Source organism: Haemaphysalis longicornis, unplaced genomic scaffold, assembly GCF_048455015.1.
Source record: "Haemaphysalis longicornis isolate Haplotype H1 unplaced genomic scaffold, Haemaphysalis longicornis Haplotype H1 scaffold_4, whole genome shotgun sequence".
NCBI classification, from domain to species: Eukaryota; Metazoa; Arthropoda; class Arachnida; order Ixodida; family Ixodidae; genus Haemaphysalis; species Haemaphysalis longicornis.
In genome coordinates, this window is record NW_027526361.1 from 10,478,252 (window position 1) to 10,504,854 (window position 26,603).

General features: G+C 46.4%; 1 protein-coding gene across 5 annotated transcripts in view; it reads right to left on the reverse strand.

Moving 5' to 3' along the window:
- Window positions 1–18,179, reverse strand: part of LOC144178232 (sodium-coupled monocarboxylate transporter 1-like) — a 35,196-nt gene extending 17,017 nt beyond the window's left edge. For 2 of the 5 annotated variants that reach the window (XR_013323974.1, XM_077705931.1), the window contains exons 1-14: window positions 18,106–18,179; window positions 17,512–18,023; window positions 13,614–13,682; window positions 12,735–12,786; window positions 11,050–11,117; window positions 9,423–9,503; window positions 8,655–8,728; window positions 8,375–8,515; window positions 6,935–7,064; window positions 6,116–6,204; window positions 4,545–4,654; window positions 3,919–3,986; window positions 2,007–2,093; window positions 409–599 (exon numbers count right to left, since the gene is read on the reverse strand). Coding sequence is in view for 2 of the 5 variants with exons in the window: in XM_077705931.1 (XP_077562057.1) it covers window positions 409–599; window positions 2,007–2,093; window positions 3,919–3,986; window positions 4,545–4,654; window positions 6,116–6,204; window positions 6,935–7,064; window positions 8,375–8,515; window positions 8,655–8,728; window positions 9,423–9,503; window positions 11,050–11,117; window positions 12,735–12,786; window positions 13,614–13,682; window positions 17,512–17,865 (1,514 nt within the window). In the remaining 3 variants the exon portion in view is untranslated. The remainder of the gene's footprint in view (window positions 1–408; window positions 600–2,006; window positions 2,094–3,918; window positions 3,987–4,544; window positions 4,655–6,115; window positions 6,205–6,934; window positions 7,065–8,374; window positions 8,516–8,654; window positions 8,729–9,422; window positions 9,504–11,049; window positions 11,118–12,734; window positions 12,787–13,613; window positions 13,683–17,511; window positions 18,024–18,105) is intronic. The other 3 variants (XR_013323976.1, XR_013323975.1, XM_077705932.1) reach the window with 2 other exon arrangements.
- Window positions 18,180–26,603: the final 8,424 nt, after the last annotated feature.

Here is a 26,603-nt window from a genome sequence, read left to right on the forward strand (position 1 = left end):
GACAGAAGAGCGTCACTCCCGCAGAAGAGGCAGCGCGACGCGAAAGCCTCCGCGCCGCTGCTCAAGAACAGATACGCCGACTTCGGTCCGATCCCGAATATCGCGCCGGTGAAGCGGCAGCGAAACGTCAGCGAGTTGCAGAAGATCCGGAGTTACGAACTTGCGTACATTGCACATGGTACTTTTATGAACGAGTGTTCATTGCTCTTTGGGGGGCTCACGACGACACATTGGTGCATACAGAAAACGTGACCGAGTTTACAAGCATAACCACGCAAATACCTATTGCCGAACCAAGAATAAGCCAGGTGGGGCCGCCAGCTTCGCTGTTTGCCCTCTGGCGCCACTATAGTGCGAGGCTGCCCCAATGTTTTTCTTGGGCAACCTCGGCGTCCATCGAGGACTCACGTTGGCTGCGTCGGTGTGGGCCGCCGGTGCAGCGATGAGACGTTGAAGGCGTAGTCGTCGTCTCTCTCCAGCAGAGCGGTGCATCCCTCAGTGGAGGTGGGCAGCTCTTCCGCGGGAGCCTCGTGCAGCAGCGAGCCGACCGCCACCCAGAGGCAGAGGGCCTCGCCCAGAACGAGACCCGCCAGTGCGCCCTGCATTCGCGCGCGGCCAGAATGCCCTCTCACAGACCTCGGCGCAGATGCTCCTGAAACAAGGGAGCTCCGTCTCGAAATTTTGTACCGAGGTTCTCGAAGCAAAGCTTTCCACCTCTACCAGCCAACGGTTTCGTCGTGGCGTGCGCCACAAGAAACTCCCAACCAGGCTGCACAAACTGCTGGCACCACCAGGGATCGAGCCCGGGCCCGAAAAGAAGCGGAGCGAGAGCCCGTCGTCTTGCCGACTAAGCTGCGCCCACACGTGGAGACGGGGGTGACAGACGGTGGTTTTGATCCATCGGCTGAGGAGGAGGAGGAGGGCGCTTTTTGGAGGCGACACATTAAACAAGAGTGAGGGGGAAACAGTGAGAGAGATGACACAGTAGCATACTTGGCAGTAATGAAATTACAGTAATTTAATTACTTTTTGCTGTAATGAGTGCATGTATTGAATTACTTTTGAGTGTTGGTAATTTAGTAATGTAATAAATTACTTGAGGATAGTAATTTCATAAAAATAACTCATTACTTTCCCAATTACTTTTAGCCTGTCCGCTTCTCTTAGGGCACAAAAAGTTGACCAAGAAAGGTTGACCAAATAGAGTTTCGATGCCCAGAGGGTCTCTGGGCATTGGAACTCTACGAACGCGAAGGAAACAGCGCTTCGATGAGAGCTCTGCGTGCTTTCTCGTGCCTCTTCGTTCCCTTTTCATGCGTTCCGGGAATGCCGTGGCGACAGTCAGTCGGGTTAAACAAACACGTGCAGATTGTATTTAAGGCTTCGTTACACTGGTCACTGGTGTAAGGCCGCTGTTAGGAAGGCGCGCTTTTCCATGTGTGTAAATAAAGTGTATATATTGAGTTGGTAGTGTATGAGTGATGAATTTTTGTTAAATTCCAAAGTAATTTCATTACTTTTGAAAAGTAATAGTAATCTAATGTCATTATTTTCGGCCACCTGTCATTTCCAACGTTATTTAATTACATTGTAATGAGTAATGAGTAATGTAATGAGTAATGAGTAATGTAATTTTATTAATTTGTAAAAGTAATTTTGCCATCTCTGCACAGTAGCCGCGCGTGCCACCCTCCACCTCACTCTTCGAAAGACGCTCCCCTACTTTTTCTTTCTGCGGATGCACGACCGAGCTAGAGCGGCGGACGTCGCCGCTCTAGCCCAGCCGTGGACGACGCTGCTGCGTTCTGGACGCTGCCCCCCACGAATCCCAGGTAACGGCTGGCAGAATATCTGGTTTCACTCTTTGTAGAGCCACGTGTGGGAATTCCAGTGACGTCGCATGGGGAATTGTTGTGTGTCGTTTACAGCTTTGCTTTCCAACCACCTCCATAGCGTGGATTGGAGCCATTTTTTTTTTGTTCTTGCGATCTTACGACCGAACGTACCTTTCTGTTGCAGGCAGGGACCAGCATCCCCATTGTGAACACTCCCAACAAGGGGCCGGACAGAGCACCGGACATGGCGAAGGCTGCCTGGGAAGGATGCATCGCGTGTAGTGGTTAAATGATCACACGCGCACACACAAGCGAACAGTGGGAACTGATTCCCAAGTTCACAAGCTTTGTGCAGGACTGTGGAGGCTATGCGTCTCTCAGCTATCCGCATCTATCCAACCGCGCGACCTTCCACTGCGGTCCACGTACTGAGACGGTTCCACACGGCAGGTGGATGCAAATGTCCTGATAAGGCCCTAACGCGCGTATCTTCATTCTTATTAACCCGACCTCCGTATAATGTCACTGTTAGTTTCACGCGCATTATCTGGTAGCCGTGTAGCCTCGACAGTTCTGCATACCAGCCCCCAATACCTATTGGCCAGTGGCAACTACAGGAGTGGTCACAACCTAATGGCCGATTCACCAATTGCTTTTGGCAGCGACGCCAACGTTCCCAGACACGCAAATACTTTCACAACTCGACGACAAGTGGTGCCCACGTGTTCACACGTCATAACAGAAAGCTTAGGTGCCCCCGTAACTTTTCCTTTTTTTGTCGTTTTTACTCACCCCCCTCCCTTAAAACGCCACTGGTGTGCACATGACTGTATTTCGCTTGGCCAATAAAAGTTCCGCAGACTTTCAGGCTAATGTTACTTTCCGTATAACGATTCAGTGGGTGTATTGTACTGTGTACGCATATATATGCCGTATTTACTCGATTCTAAGCACCCTCTTCTTTCCACGACCGCGATGCCCAAAGTGAGGGGGGTGCTCAGATTCGAAAAACTTAACCCCCCTCCATCCCGCCAGTTTTTCGCAGCCGTATCTTGACGAGACGGGCGGAAAGATTATGCTTTATTTGGCAAGCATAAAAAATAGGTACAGACAGTGAGGCCACTAATTACGTCTGATACTGTTCCCCTCACTACCATTCGAGTCCGTTGTGCCGTTTGGGCCGCCGCTGTTTCCCAGGAAGTCGTATTTTGTTCTGTTGAAGTGGTTTGTAATTGAAAAATTTATAAATTACTTGGCCACAACGTCAACTCGAGCTCACTTCCACGCGACTGAAATCCACTGCGATGCTTGCTTAGAAAAGGGGGTGCTTCGATTCGCATGACAACTTTTTTTTTCCAATTTTTTCCACAAAGTAGGGGAGGGTGCTTAGAATCGGGAGGTGCTTGGAATCGCAAGAATGCGGTATATTAGATGCGGAGCATGTCATGCTCGGGGCTGTGTACCTCCCTCCAAATGTCGTCCGCCGTCCGCACTCTACTGCGCATGCGCGCCTCTTCAGCCCCGTCAGCGTTTGGGCTGACGTCAGCGCAGTCCACTATAAAAAGAATTAGTTAGGCGGCGTCCGGTTTCGATCCCACGACTCTCTGGCCGCAACGGGAGGTACGTGGCGCTCTTCCCACTGCGCTACAAACCGAGACGACAGCATGTGCTACGAACGCGCCTTACGTCCTTCACTTATTCAAACTACGTCAAGAAGCTACTGATAGAACGAGGGCACGCGAAGCTGAATGTCAACGGAAACGACGAACTGAAAACTAATGGGAACTTCAGTCGACCCCATGGCTGCTTCTCATACTACTCATGGTTCCCCTACGGGAAGATGGTGTAATTTTTTATACTGTGTATTGCATGTGTGTGGTCAAGTGCTTGCAAACTTTCTCGGGTGTTCCCCTCGGCGCCCAGACAAGGCAAGCAGGCACGCGTGCCAGTGCCCGTGTGCACACACGCAAGAAAGGAGGAAATGCTAGCCGCGTCACCTGGGTGCGAAACTAACTGCCATTCTCTCCCATTTAACGTTTCATACGTATCAGCTACCATATCAGCCAACGTCGCCATGACTTACTTTCAGGATGGATCCCACCGTCCCAGCCACAAACGCCAGGCCAATTGTTAATAGGCCGTATACGGCAGCTGAAAGCGATGGGAAATGGAAGATGAGCGCCACTGAAAAGAATTCATCGTCTTCTAAGTACTTCCTGCCGCCAAGCCGATCGTAAATTGTGAGGGCCTGCTTTTTTTTTTACTTTGTATTCACGCGCAAACAACTAGACAATATGCATGCAAACTGATTTTGTCACTACTGAGCTTGGTGGTATCAGTTTAATTTTGAGGAACAATACATTTTATTGTTTGTAAAACCAACAATCCGCATTTATGCGGTATCACGCGCATGCCGAGTGGCCCCATTTCAATCTACGTGGTCTGCACGAACTGCTTGCTCAAGATACTTGCAGTCGTGTAAGTCTGCAACCATAAACAAGATATGCCCCCCAAAAAAGTTAATATACTCTGCTAACAATAATTATGGTGCCTTATACGGCGCAATTTCTTCTTGTTGTGGTGGCTGACAGCGCAAACGCATTATGAACAACTGTGCGGCCTTTGAACGCTGTCTGAATCACGTGTCACTTGCGTTGTTGCGTCAGCGATGTGCGCGCGACGCGCGTCAGCCACGTGAGGGGCACGCACCCACGAGTTTCGTGACGTACGCCTCCTGGCGACGAGTCAACTTGAGGCGCCCAGCGAGGAAGTCTTCCCACGTGACGGCAGCCAGTGAGTTGAAGCCTGATGAAAGCGTGCTGCGAGCGCGTGCCACCCATGATGTCACAAACCGCTATTTCGCTGAAAACTCCTCTATCCTTTCATTGTTTATTACGCGTTCCCCTGGGCTCGTCAGCAAAAAAAGGAAAAAAAAAGAAAACGCATCTGCGCTAGCAGAAAAGGGCAATAGGGAATCAACACATGGGAACTGTACTTCTTGCAAGTTGTGTGCTGAAGCTCGCTTCAAATGAAGGCTCACGGGAAGAAAGCGTCACCCTAAAAATGGGACTGATTATTGGCTACCATTAGGGAAATATCTCTTGAAGTCATAAATGCGGGTGAAAGCATTTTGACGCAGTTGCTGCTGGAATTTTTATGCAAGGTTCCTACAACCTTCTTTTTTTTTGTTTTAATGGCCGCTGCATGTTTTCTTTAGAGGCCCACAATCACGGGACCAGTTTCACTGGGTAAGCGTGGTGGAGTTCAATGCATCTATTGCGACAACACTTGTCGATTATCATGAGAACGGAAAGCAGGGACGTGGGAAAAGAGCAAGAAGCCGAGAAACAAGCAGCAGCTATGGGACAAAAATTGGCCGCGTATCTCCTCCTTTTGTTGCAAATGTCGTCAAAAGACGATAGTTTTTGTACACATTTGCCAAGGAAATGCCCCTCTTTGCTTTCCCGCTCACCTATCATGCTGTTTCTGTTCCGTCGCCCTCATCCCAAGGTAAACACACTGAAGGTTTTTTCAAGGCGATTTGAATTTACCGCGTTCCACTGCGACAGGCGGGGTTCTTCGATGCCAGCGCTGCAGTACGGCGGAGAGGCGCGTGAATCGAGGCGGCCGACTTCAAGGTTTATAGAACCGCGTTGCCATGCTCCACGTGCGTTCCAAGCAGAACGTGAAACCTAACTAGTGGAACCTTTCTTTGCTGTTGCCGCGTGATTTCTCATATGCCGCCAGGAGGTGGCGCGGGCAACAGAACAGCAGGCGGCGGTTTCTGCAGTAGATGTAGAATATCATATGCTATCGAAAAACCAAGCATCCATGAATTTTTTAATTAAGGAACACTGTAAATATCCCTTGTGTACTAATTTCCTGTCTTATATTTGCGTAATGTCTTGTTCTTCTTAACAAAGTTGACAAGTATGAACATATAAACTGGGCTTAGACGTTTACATTTGGCTGTGACTATATAACACTATTGCGCAGTAAGCAATTTGCTTTGGTCGGGTGGCTGAATCGAGTTACAGACAGACAGACATACAGACAGACCAAAATTTCTGGGTTTAAGTAGCCCAAGAAAGACTATCGTCTTTAAAAAAAAGCACGCGATGTACTGCTGCGTAGACGGTTACGGTGTCAACTTACGGACGCTGCAACGCTCGCCTTATAAACGCTATCGCGTTCAAGGTCAAATAAAGTGCGACAGTCTGGCGCTCGCTGCAAACCGGGAGCAGTGATTGCACCCGAGGGCGAAATCTCGGGCGCCGTACCTGAGAGCGCCGCTGAAGACGCACGCTGCGAACACTCCAGGTAGGCCGGGAATCCCATTCATCGTCTTCATCACGAAGAAGGGCACCAGCTGCATCAGCGTCGGCCAAAATCACACCACTCAGGGCAGCCTTCCTTCCGAAACTTTGTAGTGCGCGCAGTGAAAGTCTCGTTGTCGCCATTTCGTCGTCGTGTGCATGTAAGTCGAGCTTGTGTGCCAGTGCTGCACTAGTTACGGCGACGTATGCAAACCATCATTAAAATAAAATCTACTAGAGTTCCTGACTGAGCGAACTTGCACGTCGTCGAAAATGTAGCGCCGTTCAAAGCAGACCCGAAACCGAAGCAACACGGGCTTTCGGTCATCGCAGTGTTCCGATTCCGTAATGACCGCCCTGTTAACGTTTCTGCGTGTTGATAACAAAAGCAAAACGCGCCTGGCTTTACGACGAATTCTTACTACGGTAGCATGATAAGCATAACTGGTCTATACGTGCAGTTTTGAGGGTCTGCGATGCTCGATATATCGATGACCGCTGGCATCAAAAGCCAAAGCGAAAATACTCGTGGAGTGTTTTCGCACACGTCGCATGGCCTTTCAAACTTTGTACACACTTTCACGCAAACTACGAACTAGCCGCGCACGGTGCGTGATAACGCATGGCCGCATCAGTGGCATCCAACCTTGAAACAGGAGAATAGCGCGAGCGATAACGGCTCGCCATAGCTCTCAACAGGTGCGCGCACGCACTCGCGCACATTCGCTCAAGCACGCGAGCGAGCGTTTTGGAACAAACACGGATTCGGTGTCGCTGGCTCACCTGGTCGGGCTTGGAGATCTTGCGCGCCTTGAGTGGATCGCAGTCGGCGTAGTTGGCGAAGATGACGAGGCCAGCCAAACAGCTCAGGCTGATGTTTATCATGACGCCCGGAATGTTTATGTACAGAGCACTGAGAAGAAAAAAAGAAACGTACCATAGCTGCTTGAGTGCAGAGAACGGTTGGGTGTACATTATACTGCCGACGCTTAGATGTTCAAGCCAAATACTTTCCATTGCTGACTGTATTCAGAAAAAAATAACCATGGATGGTGGAAGGCCCCTCGCCTCCAATTTCGTCAAATTAAAGCAGTTGAACACACAATTTTTAATATCTTTTGCGGGGAAAAGAAATTTCTGGGGAGAAGAGATACTGGTGGCGTACAGAACCATAACAACTCTAGAAACAAACCAGTTGGAGGAATTATCCATGTGACCATCGCCATAAGCTTAGCCTGCATGCACACGCAACAAAACATCACTACAGAACAACTAACACCGGCGTAAATGTTTGCAACCTTCTCTAACTGAGAAACACCAAAATTTACATAAACGTGACCGCGAGCAACGTCCAGTAATTTCTATTGACCAATGTAAAATTGTCCTTTTACGTAAAGTGTATTTTACAAAAATAATAAAAATCAATCCGAACACCCAAAATGCAGTTCTAACGTCTGAGAAATTAGGGACTTCTCACCGCTGCACTTGGTACAAATTTCTATTGAATTTTTGTCGGCAATGTGTGTTCGTGCGAGACTCTGTTCAAGCTAGAATAAAGCACCAACGCCGTTTTAGCGGCGAAGCCGTTGAGCAAATTGTTTTTGTATGGTGTCCACAGCGCTCCTGCACGCGTGCCTCGAACGCACGTTCGTCAAGCTAAGCATACCCACTTAGCGTTCGCCTTATCATTGCAAAACTTGATCGGAACGAGAAAGACACGTCATAGCGTGCACCCCTCGTTTGTTCTGTCTTCGTGTCGTCGTGCGCATGTGCTCTGTACCGTAGAAGAACCGATACTTGAATGCCGAAGCTGTTGTAGGTGATCATTGACAAGACATGGCCCGGCCGCGGGAAGTTCGCACGGCCGAGGAAGAGGCAGCGCTTCGACAGGCTCGGCGTGCGAAGCATCCGCTAGAGACGACAAGTCGCGCTTGCAGAGTGGAGTACGAAAACGACGACCACAACGACGAGCTCACTCTGGCCTTGCTCAACATATAAGGTCGTTGAAATGCCACGCCACCGACGTCGACCACGACACCGAAACTATATTAAAACTCAACTTTGTGTCCGTCAATGATCACCTACAACAGCTACGCATTCAAGTCTTGCGCGTGAACGCAAGCTTCCCTGATTTTTTTTTCTTTTTCGTTCAAGGGGCAATTTCATGGTTCCACATTAAATTACTAGTGTACCGCATATGGTGTTCTTGTTGAAATGACTCACGCTTTCGCCTTCTTCAAGCTGGAGACGCTGCAGAACCTCTGTACCTGCGTTTGACTGGTGCCGTAGGAGGCTAGCCAGACGAACGTAGTCCCAAGCAGGACGCTCCACAACGTTCCGGAACGGTACGGGTTGAACTGCGTGCTGCAATGGTGGCACTTAACAGCACTTGGTTTGTTCTGCTCAAAGCCAGGTCCTGTGCAAGTTGTGTTGCAGGTTTGAGCCCTGCTGGCGCTGCTGGCGCTCATGAGCAGCGGTCAGGCTATGAAAGCGGCGTACTCACTTTAAGAACTGTATGCGATCTCGTTCTTTGGCGATTTCCCACACCCCGCCGAAACCGCCGACATTCGATGCACCCTGCAGTTAAGTTGGCGCAAGATTAGAAAACCAGCGGTTGTAGTGCATGCTCTGCCATCCACACGCGGGTGAGGATGAATACAGATAACATGCTCAATTGAGCATTGAGGATAAGGTGCACAATCTCTAAGAACGCACTCACTCACTTATGTTCAACTGACGCGGCGTCATCGTTTAGTCGGACGATAAACCCGCCTGATTATTTAGTCATTGTAATGCGTTAAACAGACGTGCCTTCGGGGATAACTATAGCCGAAAATACTAAACAAGGCTTGGAAGATATTTTTTAGAGATAAAAAGTTAAACCAAGTCTGAAGCGCGTTTTGCAGAACCTCCACGTAATTCAGTGGTAGTTACCATAGAAGCATCAGAACCATGCAATCTTGGACACCGCGAGCAAGGTCTTTGTCATTCATGCGACATTTGGCACCGTGCGTAGCGTTTTTTTTTAATAGGTAAAATGACACATTTGTGCACGATGGGTGTGGATCGAGGGCCCACATCCCAGGCATACATTATCACATACAACAAAATGCATGTAGTTCTGTACATGCTACTGTCCCCAGGCACACCAGTCTGGTGTTGTCCTTGTAGCGCTTTCAAAGTATGGACTGCAATTCTATGAGCCAGCGAGCCCCGTTCAACTGCAGCTGGCAGATCGCTTTCAAAAGCCCAATGAAGCGAGGCCGCTCACCCAGAGCACGACGGCGGCCATGCCGAGCAGCATGACGGTCATCTGGAAGGCGTCCGTCCACACCACCGCCCTCATGCCTCCCTGCACGGAGAGTGCGCACGACGAGTCCGCGCACCTGGTGACCGAAGGCGAACCTCACGCGCGCATACTTGGTTGAAGTTGGTTCACTAGAGTCTATTCGATGCACTACGTTAAAGGAGTGTCTTGGAAAGCACGTGACATCACAAGAACGCGCCGCGGGGTAAAAGTTAGGATGCCTCTCCAGTTACTGGGTGTGACTCCAATTACGACAGGTAATTTTTTAACATGAAAGTGTTTTATCCCCGGATACACGAAGATTTCGCTGACGTCATATCCGTCACGGAAGTGACGCCAGTGTAAGGAAGCAAGCAGCCTGTAAAGTGTGCACACCTGCACACAGGGTCTTCTTGCGGGGTAGCAATCTTTAGTACTACAGAGTACTTTATACTTAGGGTTGTTCGTTTTCGGGTTTTATATTTAACACGAAAGTGTTTTATGCCGGGATACACCAAGATTTCGCTGACGTCATATCCGTCACGGAAATGACGCCAGTACACTTTTGCCGAAACTACCCGCCAGCAGGACGTCGCTCGCCAAGCACATCCACAAGACAGCCGCCGACCCGAAAATCATGCTCAGCCGCAGATTTCGTGTTTTCCCGGCCGCGGCGGTCGCTTTTCTGATGGAGGCGAAAAGCAAAAACGCCCGTGTGTACGAGATTTAGGCGCACGATAAAGATCCCCAGGTGGTCAAAATTAATCCGGAGCCCTCCACTACGGCGCGCCTCATCGCCTGCGTTGCGTCGACGCGTTAAACCTTACAATCAATCAATCAATTTCGTGCTTTACTGATTCCTATAACAAAGGATTTAACCACAGTTTTTTTTTCTTGTATGCCGCAGGTGTCGTACTGAGTTCGTTTGTGAGTGTAAAGAGCCGTTTGTAGCCGTATGGCTGTATTTAGGTGGATGTCAAACTTTCCTTCACAGAAATTTACTCCACCTTGGGGATTTCCCCTAAATCTGGTCGATTAAGAGCAAGTAAGTGTAAAGAGCAAGTCAAGTGGCGTGGTCGCAGCGCGCTCTTGAAAGCAAAGCCGTTTCGTTAGTGCCATAGGCGAAAAACATTCGATATAATTTGTTGAATTATCACGCAGAGAGGAAGCCTTGGGCGCCAAAGCATGCTTCCCCACATCCCTGAAAAACGTACAAACTCCGAGGTATCCATAAGCAAGGACGTGATGCACATCATATGGTGACCGAGGAACGCGCCAATTCACAGGGCAACAGTCAGTGCGTCACTTTTGTTTTTGACGCGTGAACGTATACATACCCACACTTTGAATATCTGCGTCTCAAAAGTATGCATGAAGGCTGTCCCTCAAGGCCACGTGCCATCGGTGAATGCATGAGCCGGTGTTTCAAGCCGCTATACAGTGCAACATACAAGGCCCGTCACTATCGCAGATGCAGCGAAACGTTCCCATCAGAGCTGCCGCCGTAATAACACTATTACATCATATTTTATTCTATTTACACATTTATGTTGCGATAATCGCCTCCTCGTGGGGCCGTAAACGATGGCACGAGTCAACGAAGAGTTCTTACCAGTGCAGTGTAGAGGGTGCAGATTAAGCCGATGAGCACGATCGATGACCACACAGGAAGACCGGTGACTTGAAGGGGGAAGGGGGGGGGGGGGGGGGCAAGAAAAAAAAAAGGAAAGGTAAGAATGGGAATACAGAGAATAGACTGAAAAGAGACGCGCTTTTTTAATGCGTGGCATTCTTTGCGAGTACCCCCACAGCAAGGGCCCTGCATTTCCACAAAAATGCAGATCTCGCGGAAGTTCCAGCTTTAATCGTTCTAATAGCCTTAACGAAAATAATTGGTCGGAAAGGATTTCGAAAAAGCAAAAAAATAGGGAAAATAGAAAAAAATAAATATTTCACAGAAATGGTCTCACACAATCAACAATATGCATCTTATACACCTCTCCCCAAAACGGAAGACTAAACAAAAAGAGTCCGCAAAAGAACGTTGTGAATACAAACAAAAAAATAACGTTAACGGACCAACTCTGCAGCACGTCTTGCATCTTCGAAAAAAGAAACATAATTAGCCAAATAAAGGCACTTCATTGCTTAATGGTGCATAATTACATCACTGGAAAAGGGAAACAGAATAAAGCTTAAAAAGAATAAACAAATCGAAAGTTTTATTCACAGCCGTATTTGGCGGTAAAGATCTTACACTCTAGACAGGCGGCATAAGAATGCTACACATTATACTCGGGAGCAAGATAAGAACGGCGAAAGCTCCTGTACGCTATCACTCCGCCTAAGCGACGGACCCGGATGTCAACAGGCGCGCGCGTTTTGAAAGGAGGTTGCTATAAATTCTTGACATCGCCTGCCTTTTCTCACGTAGTTTGCTTGTCATCACTGCAGTAGTTTGTAAGCATATTGAGTCCGAAAAATCACGGAAATGGCTCGTACGATGCTCAAAATATTCACAGTAACGCACTATGCGTCGCGCTGAGTAACATCCGGCTGCGGTGATGAGGCACAGCGTAAACTTCCGTTGCCGTTCTTAACTTGTACCCGAGTATAGTAGACAATTCTTTGGATTTCTGCAGATTTTAATTACTCTATAATGCCGCAAAGCTGTGATTCACACGCTCCCATCGCGCTACACAGCTATAACACACGCCGCTGTGTCTCAGTGACTAATGCGTTGTGCTACAGAGCACGAGGTCGCAGGTTCGATTTTTGGCCGCGGCGGCCGCTTTTCTGGTGGAGGCGAAAAGCAAAGACGACCGTATACGAGATTTACGCGCAGGTTAAAGATCCCCAGGAGGTCAAAATTAATCCGGAGCCTTCCACTACGGCGCGCCTCGTCGCCTGCGTTGCGTCGGCGCGTGAAACCCTTCAATCAATCAATCAATCAATCAATCAATCAATCAATCAATCAATCAATCAATCAATCAATCAATCAATTAATCAATCAATCAATCAATCAATCAATCAATCAATCAATCAATCAATCAATCAATCAATCAATCAATCACACAGCTATAGCGCTACAGACGGAAACAGTATGTTTTATACAGAAACGAGGATAAAACTAGCAACCCACTTTAGCTCCTGTTGAACGTGCCCATCCTAAAATCGAAGAAATACCGCAACTTCAGGGCCAACTTGTTGATTCTAAATGGTTTACGATTGCACGCTACAGTTGCAAGCGATATGAGCAAGCATAGTTGGATAGAAATATAACAGGAATGAGCTCACCTGACTCTAAAGCTAGAGATGGTCCGTACAGCACTACCCCCATGTACAGCATCTGGAAAATGAGAAAAAAAGTTTAACACTAAACTTCGTTTCTTTTTCAATATTATTATGCCTGGTGAGCAGAATTGTCATGCGTAAGCTTCTACAAGAATCGGTACAACCCCGAAGAGACAGAACAGCCACAGATCGGTAACAGAAGAGAGAACAAACTTCGCGTTCACCTGACTAGGGCTTTTGGCAATGTCTGATGCCCCAACACAGCAGCAGGCTGTTACGCAACAAGTAAAGACATGTTAATGCAGCTTGTAAAGCCACTTCGGCAGCCGCAAGGAATAACACAAACGAAGCAAAGCAGCGAAGATGTGCACTGCGTGCATATGCATTGCATCATTAGGGCAAACGATTTAGGAAACGATGTATGCACAGTGCATGAATCATTACGCCCAGCAGTCTGGCGACGCTATTTTCGAGCTCTGGTGGTATGGTTAAATTACGCTCGCTGTGCGCTTGTAATACCCAACTAATAATTAAGCCGTATTGCATAATGTTGGAGGAAAGAACACGCCTTAACATACGTAGTCGGTGTCATCTCGTGAATAAATGGCTGCATTCCGGTTTTGTTGTGACTGGATTTACTTTCTTGCTGAAACTATTTTTGGGTCGGTCACCTTTCCGTAAGTATTGCCAGAAATTTCCTGGCGGTTTCGCCCGGTGTGAGATGAAGGTACTGCCTGTACGTAAAAAGGTGAATCCGTTCTTGTCACACATGTGTAGTGATAGAGGCATTCAGCCTTTTTTCTAGGGGGGGGGGGGGGGGGAGGGGGGGGAGGACGGAGGAGGGGGCAGTACACACAAGTCACCAACTCGCACTGTACTTACTGTGGTGGCGATGAAAGAGAGCGATCCTAGTAGCCGTACCATGTTCGAGCGAAATCGCCTTTCCAGGTACTGCGCAACCCAGAAAAATAGAAGAAAATCTCGTCAAAGCCTGGTTTGCAACCAGGCTGTGTTTTCAAAACTACGGCGATATGGAGCGCATTTGGCACTTTTCTAGCGTCAGCATCAGCCCCAATGGAGTATCATGCTGCACTGAGCCACTCAATAGCGAACGTGTTTGACACTACACTGCGATGACACTGTTCGCGCTTACAAATCTTCGTCGACAACGTCCGCTCTTGATTTCTATTTACCATGAAAACAAGCTGCCAAAAAATTGCTTCTATTCATGATCATGACTCATTTGTTAGCCATTTGAAGCGCAGCCTAGATGCACATGCCAACAAAACCATAATTTTGTGCTGTTTCCAAAATTGTAAGTACATTTGCACGTTGATTTACCCCGCGTAGTTTCAATTTTTCTATTCATTTTCCTTTCTTCTTTTTTTTGTGTTTTGTAACCCTGTACTAAGATGTTATAAATTGCCTGTCACTTCCAGTTGTGTCACAATGTCTGTACTATCTTGTTGTTATGGCAATACCTACAAGGGCCTTTAGGGTGTCTGAATAAAAAATAAAGAATTAATGTCCTACATGCGTTCCTTCATTTGTTTTGTTGCATGGAGGCAACTTATTCGCAGTGAACATGCTTCTAATGCTGTTTTTCCTTTAAAAACAACGGGCGACGCCGAGAAAATGCTCTAGTACCGGATATACTACACGTGAGACATGGCGTGCTCGCGAACGTTGCCTTTTTCGGGACACACTTCTACTAAAATTGTCAGCAAATCACAGCCTAGCAATGCATTGCCACTTCAACATGTGAATTTTAAAGGTTAAAAAAAAGCAAAACAAAGTTGTCCTCGAGGACATTAGCTACGTCTAGGAGAAGTTGCGTGAGTATCACATCAGTAGCCATTCTATAAGGAAATCACTGACCTTGACAGAAAATGCTGTTGTAATTCGTATTAGGACGTGCCCACCTTTGCAATCACTCTTCCTTTCCATTGCCTCGACAGGGCGGGTTTCGTGCAGGGTTGAACGATTCACGCATAAAGAAGGAAGCTTTCGCTCAGAAAAGCCCGAACTCACGCATCTAGGCGATAATCAAAAGACCCGCTTCCTGTACTTCCTTCTTACTTCACTAATATTCCACAACAGGAAAAGCGACAGGTGGCTCCATTACACTCATTAGTTGTGTAATCTTGGCCTAGGGAGTCACGTGGCGTCATCAAGGCGTTGTCATATGGCACGCTCAATAGATCCAGTGAAACACGGAAAGACATTTCGCGCCAAAGAAGGGCGCGGCCGAACTGAGCCATGCAGATTGTGTACTTCCCAGTGGGGCTCTACCCGAACTTCGAATGCGTACTGGAGCACGAAATTGCCTACCGAAGGGCACTCAAAGCACTTGTCCGCTTTGTCATGACCACCGAACTGATCAACGAAACCCAGTGCGTTTGAGATACAGTTTGTGAGCAGTTAACTGGGGGTATAAGTCGCCAAATCATTTTTTTTTGGTAGGCACATACGGACGCCTTGCTAGTTTTACTTGAAGACATACCAATTCGTGCCGTATGTTTTATAATTTCTCAGTGCCCTATATGTTTGTGCTTCTCATCAGCTTTTATTCCATTTTTTTTTAGATTACCAATCACTGTTCAACCGCTCAACTAAGCCTCAACATTTCACTTCTCAGAGTTTCGAAGGCGGCTTGCAGTGATGCAGTGACTTGGATCGATTAATGTATTAGTAGCCAGTGCCTGCAAACTCTAGTCGAAGTGGTCAGTGAAGCCGAGCCAAAACCAAAAACTAATCAAAAATCAAGATTAAAACTAGCCAAACGCAGTTTCTGCCACTACTCAAACAGCATTTTTATGTTTTGCTCTTGTTGTGTTTCACGCTGCTCGAGTCGTCAAACGTTCTTGAAGGCTCCATTTTCACGTTTTTGTAGTACGCTCGATGTCTTACGTTTTTGTAGTACGTTTGTCGGTCATCTCTTCGACGCTGTTTCTCAACCCGCGTTTTTTTTTTTTTGTTTATTTCCGTGAGAAACGATCCAACGTTAACTTTAATTAAAGTAACGATGTAATTTTCGGCTATGTACTTACTTTCTCTTTACACTAGGGCCAAGATTTCACACTAAACAATTCTTACATAGTATATGGGCCATTCAGCCAGTTTACTACGGTCTTTCCCTAACTTCGTGTACACGCTATTTGTTACAATAGAAATGCTGCTTGCAGCTTTAGCTGAAAGCGGTTTCAAAGAAAAGGCGACATCAAAAAGACGGCGTTAAAAAAATCACGTAAGAGTAAGAAACTCGCGGGGGTTCGCTAAGATATGATTTGGGCACACGCACCCACATAAGAAAATAAGTAAAGGGAGCCTGCAGATTATAAAAGTCGCGAAACGTTGCTTGATAAACCCCGAAGTTATTACGACGCCCATCCCCGTTTTACGATGCTTGAACGAAGGCAAGAAGGTAAAGTCCCCTATAGTATTGCGTATAGTTTTGCGCTGTTCGTTTGTCCTGTGCGCGGGACATTTTTTCTGAATCACGCAGGGATCTTGCGGTTTTCCGGAAAGGACTGTTTGTGCTAATGTGAGAAGGGCTGGTGGCGTCGTCTAATGGTGTGATCATCTACCCTTATTTTCCGAGCTTTCGTTTTCCGTTTCCCTCCACCAATGGAGGCTGCTAACAAGAATTACGATTCCGGCAAATTCCGCGCCTGATCATTTTTTTTTTCACCTCTCTTTACTTCCCAGGGACAGGCATTTTGCATCTCCCACTTCTGCTTGTTTGCATCGCGACATGTAGGCTGATTACATTCTGCACGATGTCTCTTTTTTTTATGCAGTTCGCATTTTTTTTATGAAGTTTTAATAAAGAATATCTGTAAATAATGCCAAATCACATAAAATGTAGGGTAACTTTGCAGTTTTGCAAAAACAGGTTGTTTCACTGTAGGTCAGACAAAAAAAAAAGCACCCGTTTGTACCACGTGTTTAGTGGACGCAAGTACGACGGCAACAGCAGTTGTAGGCTGACCAGCCATGGTTTGTGAATTGACGGCCTGTTTTGTATTTGGTGTTCGTTCGGGATGAGGCAGAGACAAATGCTATTGTACAAAGATCCTTCCTTTTTGTTTCTGCCAGTGGTTAATATTATCCTTTTTAATTGGCACGCAATGGGGTAGGCGGCGCCTGGTTGCGGCAATAGTCTGTCCGTACGCACGCCACGGAAATTCTTCAACATTATTAGATACCGATACATTCCCTGACCAGAAAGCGTTGCCCCTGCAACAGATTGGCGCAGAATTCGGTTTTGTCAAAGAACTCCGCGTCGAACGCACGAACCAGGCTGGGAGCCAGGCGCACGACCACTGTGCCAGGCGCATTATAACACTTTGTGAAGGGGAGCTACTGAAAGAGTGCTGCGATTTCAAGGACAGCGGGCGCTGTCTTGAAAAAGTGATAAAAAATGGGAATCGGGAGGCGTGCTTTAAAGAGATTTTGCGTCACAGAGGTTGCTCCCATAGATTCTTAAAGACCACGCCCATAGATGATGCCTTTAAGAGATGTATACGCCTCTGCGAGATGGCATCGTGCTATCCAGGCACGCTGAGGAGTATTCAGTGACAAATAGCGGCAGAGCCTCGCTTTTACATGAGCAAATTTCATTTTTCCCTTTCGAGCGACGGACTGTCAGTCAATGCTGATGACGTCAGGCCCGAAGGTGTAAACCCGCGGCAATGCTGAGCGATCGCTGAGTGTACGGAACGCTACTTTGCTTGTTCGAAAATTTCACGCGAGTGTAAGATATAAAGGTGGCACCGACCGAATTCACACTCGTCAACTGCAGCCTGTAGAGGACCGGCAGGAAGACTTCTGCCGCGACCACGTTGGAGATGGCAAGTCCGAAGACGGCCACCCAGAACTGAGTTCCCTTGTAGAACATCTCGGCGGGGTAGCCCAGCACCGTCGTGGCGGACTGGAGGCTCGCCATCAGGGACAGGGACACCGGCAGCAGGCCCAGCTGCCGGTTTCCCAGCAGAAACGACTGCGTCGACTGGTCGCGCCGGTCTCGCCACGCAAAGTACAGACCGATGCCCGACGAGACGCACAGCATGGCGCACAAAACGCCGTAGTCGGCCGCACCGAACTTGGGTATGTCGTCCGTCGCGTCTGCCATAGCTACACTGCTCGGAACAGACGTCGCCAGTAAGAGCTGTCAAACGCGCGGTGTACTCACTGTTATGGTCCTTGATCTACGAGGTCGGGAACTTCGATAAGTCCAGGTGTGCGAGAGCCCTCTATCCAATCGCCTCCCACTCGGACAGGATTATTGTCCTGTGGGTATCGATAAGTAGGAGAAGAAAGATGAGGCCGCCGCCATTATCAGAGAGCGAAGGGAAAATATTGCTGTACGTACGCCAGGAGCGTCTTCGAAATCACCTGCGTGTGCTGCCGTTGCAAGCGGCTTGCGCTTGGCGCGGAGGGATCGCGTTAGCCCCTGAGTGACGCTAATCAGCCAGTTTTCTTTAGAATGGTGTAACAATGCGCTATCGATCAGACGTGTCAAGGTGGCTTCGTGCCCTCATTGCGTTTCTTTTGTTCTCGTATAAGTATGCTGTAGCAACTCCGCTCGCTGCCCTTGAATTTTCGAGGAACGAAAAAAAATCTATTGTGTAAACTTGAGTGAGTCCTAGAGCAATTAAGGGGATCTGGCCAGACTTTTATCGCTGTGAAGCACCTAGGCAGCATAAAATATATCGAGCTAACATCGTCACATTCAGCTTTATCAGAAGCAAAGATAGTGGTTTTAAAATGGGGGTTCGGGGACCCAAAGGGTTCTGCGAGGGCATTTCAGGTGTCCGCGAAGCCCTCCCCTATGCACTCCTACCCCATTGATTACCTCTTTTTGCTAAACCAAACCTTGGTGGTAATGCGAAAATATGGCTTCACTGCATTACTTGTACATTTAATTGCTCCGCGCCGCCCAAGTTTTAACGTTGGCGCTTTGCACGACATGCAAGATACGCGAAAACCCAGACGCGCGAAAGGCTGGGTGACTCATGGCTGCAAGAAATAATTGTTCGGCAATATTACGCCTATAAGCACAAACGTCAGACACAACTGGCACGTATTGAATAAGTATGTTGGCGGCTCTAGCTGCAAAAGCAAACTGTTTGACATTATGACACAGTCAACATTAGCTAATTGTGGGGCATGGGCGTAGCAAGGCCGGAGGAGGGGGGGGGGGGGGGGGGTATGGGTGTCACAACACCCGCCAATATTTTCAAATCACCGCACTCCCCCACTTTCAGTCTTTTTTTCATATTTCAGTCCGAATCGATAGAGTATTATGTAAACACGAAAATAAAAATGACAAGGTTGAAAAATAACTGATACAATTTTTGGAACAGGCTCTCTTTCTTTTGAGTTTTTTTTTTTACCGGTAGCATATATCTCCCCCCCCCCCTTTCCCCGCCCGCCACAAAAAAATATTTCTGGTTACGCCACTCTCCTGGGGTCCCCCTTCATTTTCGCAAGCGTGAAAGGGGTCCTCGGCACAGTCATGGTTGAGAACCACTGGATTAGGACATCAAGACAACGAAACTTGATAGTCACTTCTGCGTGAATGGCACGTCATAAGGGCGAGGCAGGGGAGAATACAATAGGATAGAACACGACATAATAGAATAGAAAAGAACAGAATAGAGTGAGTGAGAGTGAGAGTGACTGAGTTAAAAAGTGAAAGAGTGGGCAAGCGAGTGAGTGAGTGAGTAAATGAATGAGCGAGTGAACGAGTGAGTGAGTGAGTGAGTGAGTGAGTGAGTGAGTGAGTGAGTGAGTGAGTGAGTGAGTGAGTGAGTGAGTGAGTGAGTGAGTGAGTGAGTGAGTGAGTGAGTGAGTGAGTAAACGAGCCAGCGAGTCCTCGGCGCTTCGAACAAAATTGAAAGTTGAAATGGATGGGGATGGTTCTCAGCAGAAGGAAGAAATATAAGTAGTAAAAGAGTTGGTAAAAGTAAATAAAACTCAGAATGGGAGGTTAATAAAGAGTTTGTAAACATCTTTATTATAAAACCTTTTCGCGTTCGCAAAATTGAGAGTGAAGGAATGTCTCACTAATTAGCGTGACAATACGGTCTTTGGATAGGTTTTCGCTGACGCGGAAATGTATGCACCCAAGGCCTGCTGGGGTCGTTCGTTCCCGGTATTATATATCATCATCATCATCACCACCAGCCTATCTACGTCCACTGCAGGGCAAAGGCCTCTCCCATGGATCTCTAATTATTCCGGACCTGTGCCAACTGCGACCAATTTGTCCCCGCAAACTTCTTCATCTCATCTGCCCATCTAACTTTCTGATGCCCCCTGCAACGCTTTCCTTCTCTAGGGATCCACTCTGTTACCCTTAATGACCAACGGTTATCGTGCATTCGCATTACATGCCCTGCCTGTACGTCCATTTCTTCTTCTTAATTTCTACGAATATGTCATTAACACGCGTTTGTTCCCTGACCCACTCCGCTCTCTTCTTGTCCCTTAATGTTACACCTATCATCTTCCGTTCCATTGCTCGCTAAGTTGAACCCTTTTAGTGAGCCTCCAAGTTTCTGCCCCGAAGGTAAGTACCGGTAACACGCAACTGTTATACACTTTCCTCTTCAGGGACAATGGTAGGCCGCCATTCATTATCTGATAATGCCTGCCGAATGCACTCCACCTCATTCTTATCCTTCTAATTATCTCTGACTTACGGTTGGGATCCGGGGTCACTACTTGGCCTAAGTAGATATATTCGCTTACCGCATCCACTGCCTCGCCACCTATATCAAACCGCTGTGCTCTCACGAGGCCACTGAGCATTACTTTAGTTTTCTGCATATTGATTTTCAGGTCCACAATTCTACTCTGCTTGTCCAGTGCGGTAATCATGTCTTGCAATTCGTCCCCCAAGTTACTTAGCAAGGCAACGTCATCAGCATATATGAGGTTACTGAGGTATTCTCCATTAATCCTTACGCCCACCTGTTCCCAATCCAATGTTCTGAACACTTCTTGTAAACATGCTGTGAATAACATTGGAGAGATCGTGTGTCCTTGTCTGACGCCCTTCCTTATAGGTATCTTACTACTCTCCTTATGTAGGACGATAGTAGCTGTGGACCCATTGTAGATATCCTAGTATTCTTACGTAATGCTCGTCTACACCCTGATTCCGCAATGCCTGAATGACTGCTGAAGTTTCGACAGAGTCAAATGCTTTCTCATAATCTATAAAGGCTATAGAGGTTGAGTATACTCCGCATTTCTTTATCACGTGATTGATCGATCGTGTTTATACACACACACACACACACACACACACACACACACACACACACACACACACACACACATATATATATATATATATATATATATATATATATATATATATATATATATATATATATATCGTAGAGCGAACAGACGAACGGGTAACAAACAAGCTTTATTGACGTTTCGGCCTGGTACGGTATTTTCACCGGACCCATTGCATCATCTTCTGACGTGTATATATATATATATATATATATATATATATATATATATATATATATATATATATATATATATATATATATATATATATATATATATATATATATATAGCTCTATGATACATGCCTCCATTATCCCGGTACCAACTTGCCCAACTGTCTGCACTGGTAAAATATGCTGTTGGGCTAGTTGGTTCATTGCTTAAGGAAAAACGAGCGCTACAAACGAGGACAGAAAGAGCGAAAAACGACGGGACAGATGCGCCACTATCAGTTGTTAGTAGCGCATCTGTTCCGTCGTTCTTCGCTCTTTCTGTCCTCGTTTGTAGCGCTCGTTTTTCCTTCTGCACTGGTGCTTCAGAAAATCATGTTTAATTTTTGTGATTAGAAAAAAAGAGATTTTGTTGTCTAATATATATTTGCAATGTGCAAGAAAGTAACGAGAAGGTCATTTAAGAAGCTTTAGTAGTGTAAAAACGTAATTTACAGCTCAGAAAATAGCTGCAGGCCTTCTGGCTAGTCATTACTTTCGTCATGTTGCTTCAATCGGCAGTTAAGAATAACTCCGAAGAAAAATTTCTTCTAGTCCCGTTGAAGGCGCCCACTGATTTTTCCTGGGGTCTGCACTTGTGTTTTGGTAATTCTAATGAAGTATATGTGCAGGCGAAGCTCACTTCTGAGGAAGTTATTGTAGGCCTTCACAAAAGTAAATAACGAACTTCGCAGTGGGCAAATGACTCTCTTCGGCGAAAGTTTTGGTCTTAATCGGGAATTCGTGTTAAGCATAATGTGTTCAGCGCCTTTCAACTGTCCTAGAAAGACATTTTTGGCGACAAATCGGGTTGAACCCTAATTCGGAAGGCCATTTTCAGGGTAACATAGGCCATTTCAGATTTTACCCGAAAACTAAGGGCTTTGTGAACTTGTCGGTGCGCTCAACGCATTCCCCGTTGTAGTTAATGCGGCAAACATTTTAGAGAAAATTAAGCGTACATGGTGGCCACCACGGCAAACACAAATGAATTCCGAAAATGGTGATGTGCGCGGTGTAATCTTCGTTGCTTCGAAGGGTTTGAGAACAACTTTTACATGCGGTATTATCCGGACAGTTTCTGGCCTTCTACAAACGATGTCATGCGCCAAGCTCGATTGAGCACTAACAGGAATTGGAGGGGAAAGATTATGCAGTGTCGGTCACGGGTATACATTGCACCTAATGCGTGCCGCTCACACCAACATATGACCAACTCAAATGATGGACTATAGGATTTGCCTAACTAAACACTACAGTTTGGCAAAACTATGAACTATAGATCATAGACCATATGTATACTTTAGTGTATAGTTTGGCCATTTGTTGGTGCGGGCTGTTCGTCGAGTGCTGCCGGCAAGGTGCACTCGCGAGATAATTGGCTGACTTTCTAGACAAGCGCTTCACTAGGCTTACGGCTGTCGTGGAGGGTTCCCAATGTGGCCGCGTGCTCCCTCGGCGCTACACACCATCGCAGCCGACTCGTCCTCTCCGTGAAAATGGACGCGTGCTGTCGACCCGCAAAAAGAAGCTTTCGCCGTTCCTTAAGCTGCTTTCTGTTGCCCAGTTGTGGTTGAGGAGCAGCACTTTTGCCTGGTTGCGCTCGAGCTTGTCGCAGAAAGCTAATCCGGGGCAGGTGAAATTATTATGCCGCATGCATCCTTTTTGACGCAGTGAGAGAGAAGTCGTTTAAGTGCGCAGCACTTAAGCACCCGCTACTGTGGATTGGCGGTGTCGCCGGACTTGTAACCGAGCGAACGAATGGAACACCGAATACAGAAGGAAAACTGAAGGGGAAAGTGGCGAAAGTGTGAGGGGGAGGGCGGTATTCCGAGGCGGCGCAAGACGCTGTCCGGCGGCCACGCGCTACGAGATGACCGAGAGAACGAAGGCGCTGCCTAATGTTAACCCGAAGAAAACCGGAGGATGAAAGAATGGCGAAAGTGTAAGGGGGCCGGCAGTATGCCGAGGCGGCGCCACATAAGCCCAGAACGCGCTGCGTGATGCACGTACTATCTTGATCACAGTTAAGGTGAACACGGGAGCGCGTGTCATTGTGTGCGCGGGAGCCGCCTGCCGGCGTTCCGGGTAACTTCGCACGCATGCGCAGTTCGTTTGCAATGAGACTATGTGATGCGCCATGGCCTCCGAGATTTCACCACGTGCGTTTTGCTCCGGCCGTCCCAATCGCCGCGCGCCCCAGCCAAATTTTTTAAGCGCGCTGGTTCCCCCGCGCACCGCCAGGTAGCAGTGCGCACCTATGCATCGAATGCATCGTTCAGCCCGTTGGGCCGCTGTTTATGCGGCATTTCGCGGCATGTCAACGCTGCAGTTTTTCTGGTCTTGGCAGGAGTGTAAATTTGCGAGTTTATTGGCCGCATTTCTGCTCAGCTCCTGCCGAAGATTCTTACACCGAACACCTGTAATGGATGCGTCCTTCATTGGAACAGCCGAGAACTCGACACCTTCGAGGCAAAGGCCTTGCAGCTCGAGTCCCCCGATCTTCGTTGATTCATAAAGAGACCCCACCACTGCTCCCTCGCGCTCTTCCGCGGAGCGAAAGCCAACATAGAACTGTAATATACGTTTTATGCCATGAGGCATACAATCGCATTTAGAAACAGAGCAACCTATCGCTGTTGGATGGTTCCAGAGCGAACGTATACACAACCGTCGAGTACCCCACGTATGGCACCAAGTGTGCAGCCCTTCATTTCCGCAGAAATATAAGTTGGCAGAGTTAGTATAATTGATCACTACAAAGCGTGGATAGACAATTAGTCGAATGTGATTTGGAAAAAAATACATAACAGGGAAAAATAGGAAATATGGAAGTGATATTAACAAATTTAAAAATATACATCTTGTACAACTCCTCCACAAAACAAACAAAAATAAAGGAGCAGCGAAAATAACGACAAAAACGTGAATAAAAAAATCTCGCGAACAGACTAACGATAACCTTGTAACGCACTGCATTTGCACAGAAATGCATAATAGCGCGCATAGAGATAATTGATCAAACGGAATCTTCAAAACAAAAAATACAAAACCTAGAACGAAATTATGAAAGTCAACTTACGAATTCAAAACTATGACTTCTATACATCTCCCGCGCAAAGCGAAAAAATAATAAAAAGCTCTGACAAAAATTATTGACGGAATAAGCAAGAATAAAAAAAATCATGAAAACTGGCCAAAGTGTAACGCACTGCCTTTGCGCAAAAAAATGTACAATTGGTGGAGTTAACATGTGTAATGTGTAACATGTGTAATGTGCTAAATAAAACCTTGCGCCTTATTAATATCAATGCCCGAAGCATTCTTAATAAAACGATTGAACTCGAAAATACACTGTTAACATACTGTCCCCACATCACCGTAGTTACGGAAACTTGGCTTCACGAAGGCATCGATGATGCCGAAATTGTTCCTCAAAATTTTAAAATATACAGAAGAGATAGGTCGACACGTGGAGGAGGCGTCGCTGTCATTTGTAGCGCCCACGTAACCATTACCCCTTTAGAACAAATAGAAGAGCATGAAAGCTTATGTCTGAAATTAAACATCTTTGGAAGTTCCTTTATTTTAATTGCCGTTTATCGCCCTCCTTCTTCTGATGCCGATTTTCTTAGCAAACTCTACAACTTTTCTGTAAAATACTCTGAATGCCGTCTTATAATTGTTGGGGATTTTAATCTACTGAACATTAATTGGTCCAAATTAAGTCATGTTCCAGTGATCAGATTGTCTTTGATATTATGTTGGCGTGTGATCTGGACCAAGTGAGCATGCCTACACGCATACAGGAGCAGACAGCATCGATTCTTGACCTTGTATTCCACAGTAAATGCCTTTCTGATGTACATGTATCTGTTGATGATGGTCTGTCTGACCACAAGCTAGTTCTCTTTACATGCAGTGTAGTCAGTCAACCTGAAAAAATCCCTGTAAAGAAAAGAATGTTTAAAAATTTTAGTAAAGCAAATGATGAATCAATTCTTGATTACCTTGATTTAGCCTTTGATCGCTTTATCAGTGTTGATGTCAACTGCCTTTGGAATACTTTCCGGTCACTCTGTTGCTATTGCCTCGAAACTTTCATCTTGAACAAACTTAAAAAACAACCTTCCGAAAATCCGTGGATAACAAGAGAAATTATTCATATAGCGCGGAAAATTAAGCGCATGAGAAAACGAAAGTCACAGGGTTTCTCGTTTCAAAAATTAAAAAGAACCCTTTCAAAAAAATACGGTCTAGCAAGCACGCTTTCTATTCAGTAAAATTGCCGCGATTCCTTAAGAGCGATCCCGCCAAGTTTTGGCGCCACATAAAGACTAATAAACAAAAAAATGCAAACTGCATTTTGCTCGCGGCGATCAAATTATTCGAGATGAGATAAAAATAGCGACAGAATTCAACCGGTACTTTCACTTCGTTTTTTCAAACCCATGCGTGTTCGATAATGCCAGTGGAAACTGCGCAGAAATCGACCCCGACTTCATAACAATCGAGGATATCTTTCATATGCTTCCAAACATTAAAACAAAATCTTCTTGTGGTCCTGACAACTTACCAAATGTATTTTTACGTCGTTACGCTGAATCTCTTTTCCGCTTTCTTGTTATAATATTTCGCTTATCCTTATCACAAGGCATTGTACCCGCAGATTGGCGCATCGCTCGAGTAATACCAGTACCTAAAAAAGGAAATAATCTCCTCATAACCAACTACAGGCCGATATCTCTTACAAGCACGGAACACATAATCTCAAATTACATGGTAAATTTTCTAGGCGCGCGAAATGTTCTATCGCCATTCCAACACGGCTTCCGTAAAGGTCTTTCTACAACTACCCAATTAATTTCTTGTGTCATTTCCTTCTCTTCGGTACTAGATAAATCTGGCCAAACCGATGTAATTTTCCTTGACTTCAGCAAGGCATTTGATTCGATATTGCACTCCAAACTAATTCACAAACTTAATCTGATAGGTTTTCCCTCTACAATTGTTAAATGGGTTGCATCGTATTTGAGTTCACGTACACAGTTTGTTGACATAAACGACGTTTATTCTAACCCTCTCCCTGTTAACTTTGGTGTTCCCCAGGGAAGTGTCCTTGGGCCTTTGCTTTTTCTTATTTATATTAATGATATTACAACATGTGCTAAACAAGGTGTAGAAATCCGCTTATTTGCCGATGATTGTCTTTTATTCCGTCCAATTAATTATTTAAATGATCAGATAATGCTGCAACAACCTGTCGAAGCCATAACTGAGTAGTGTGACCGCTGGGACATGAATGTAAACCCTGACAAAACTATGTTCATGCGTATCACTAACAGG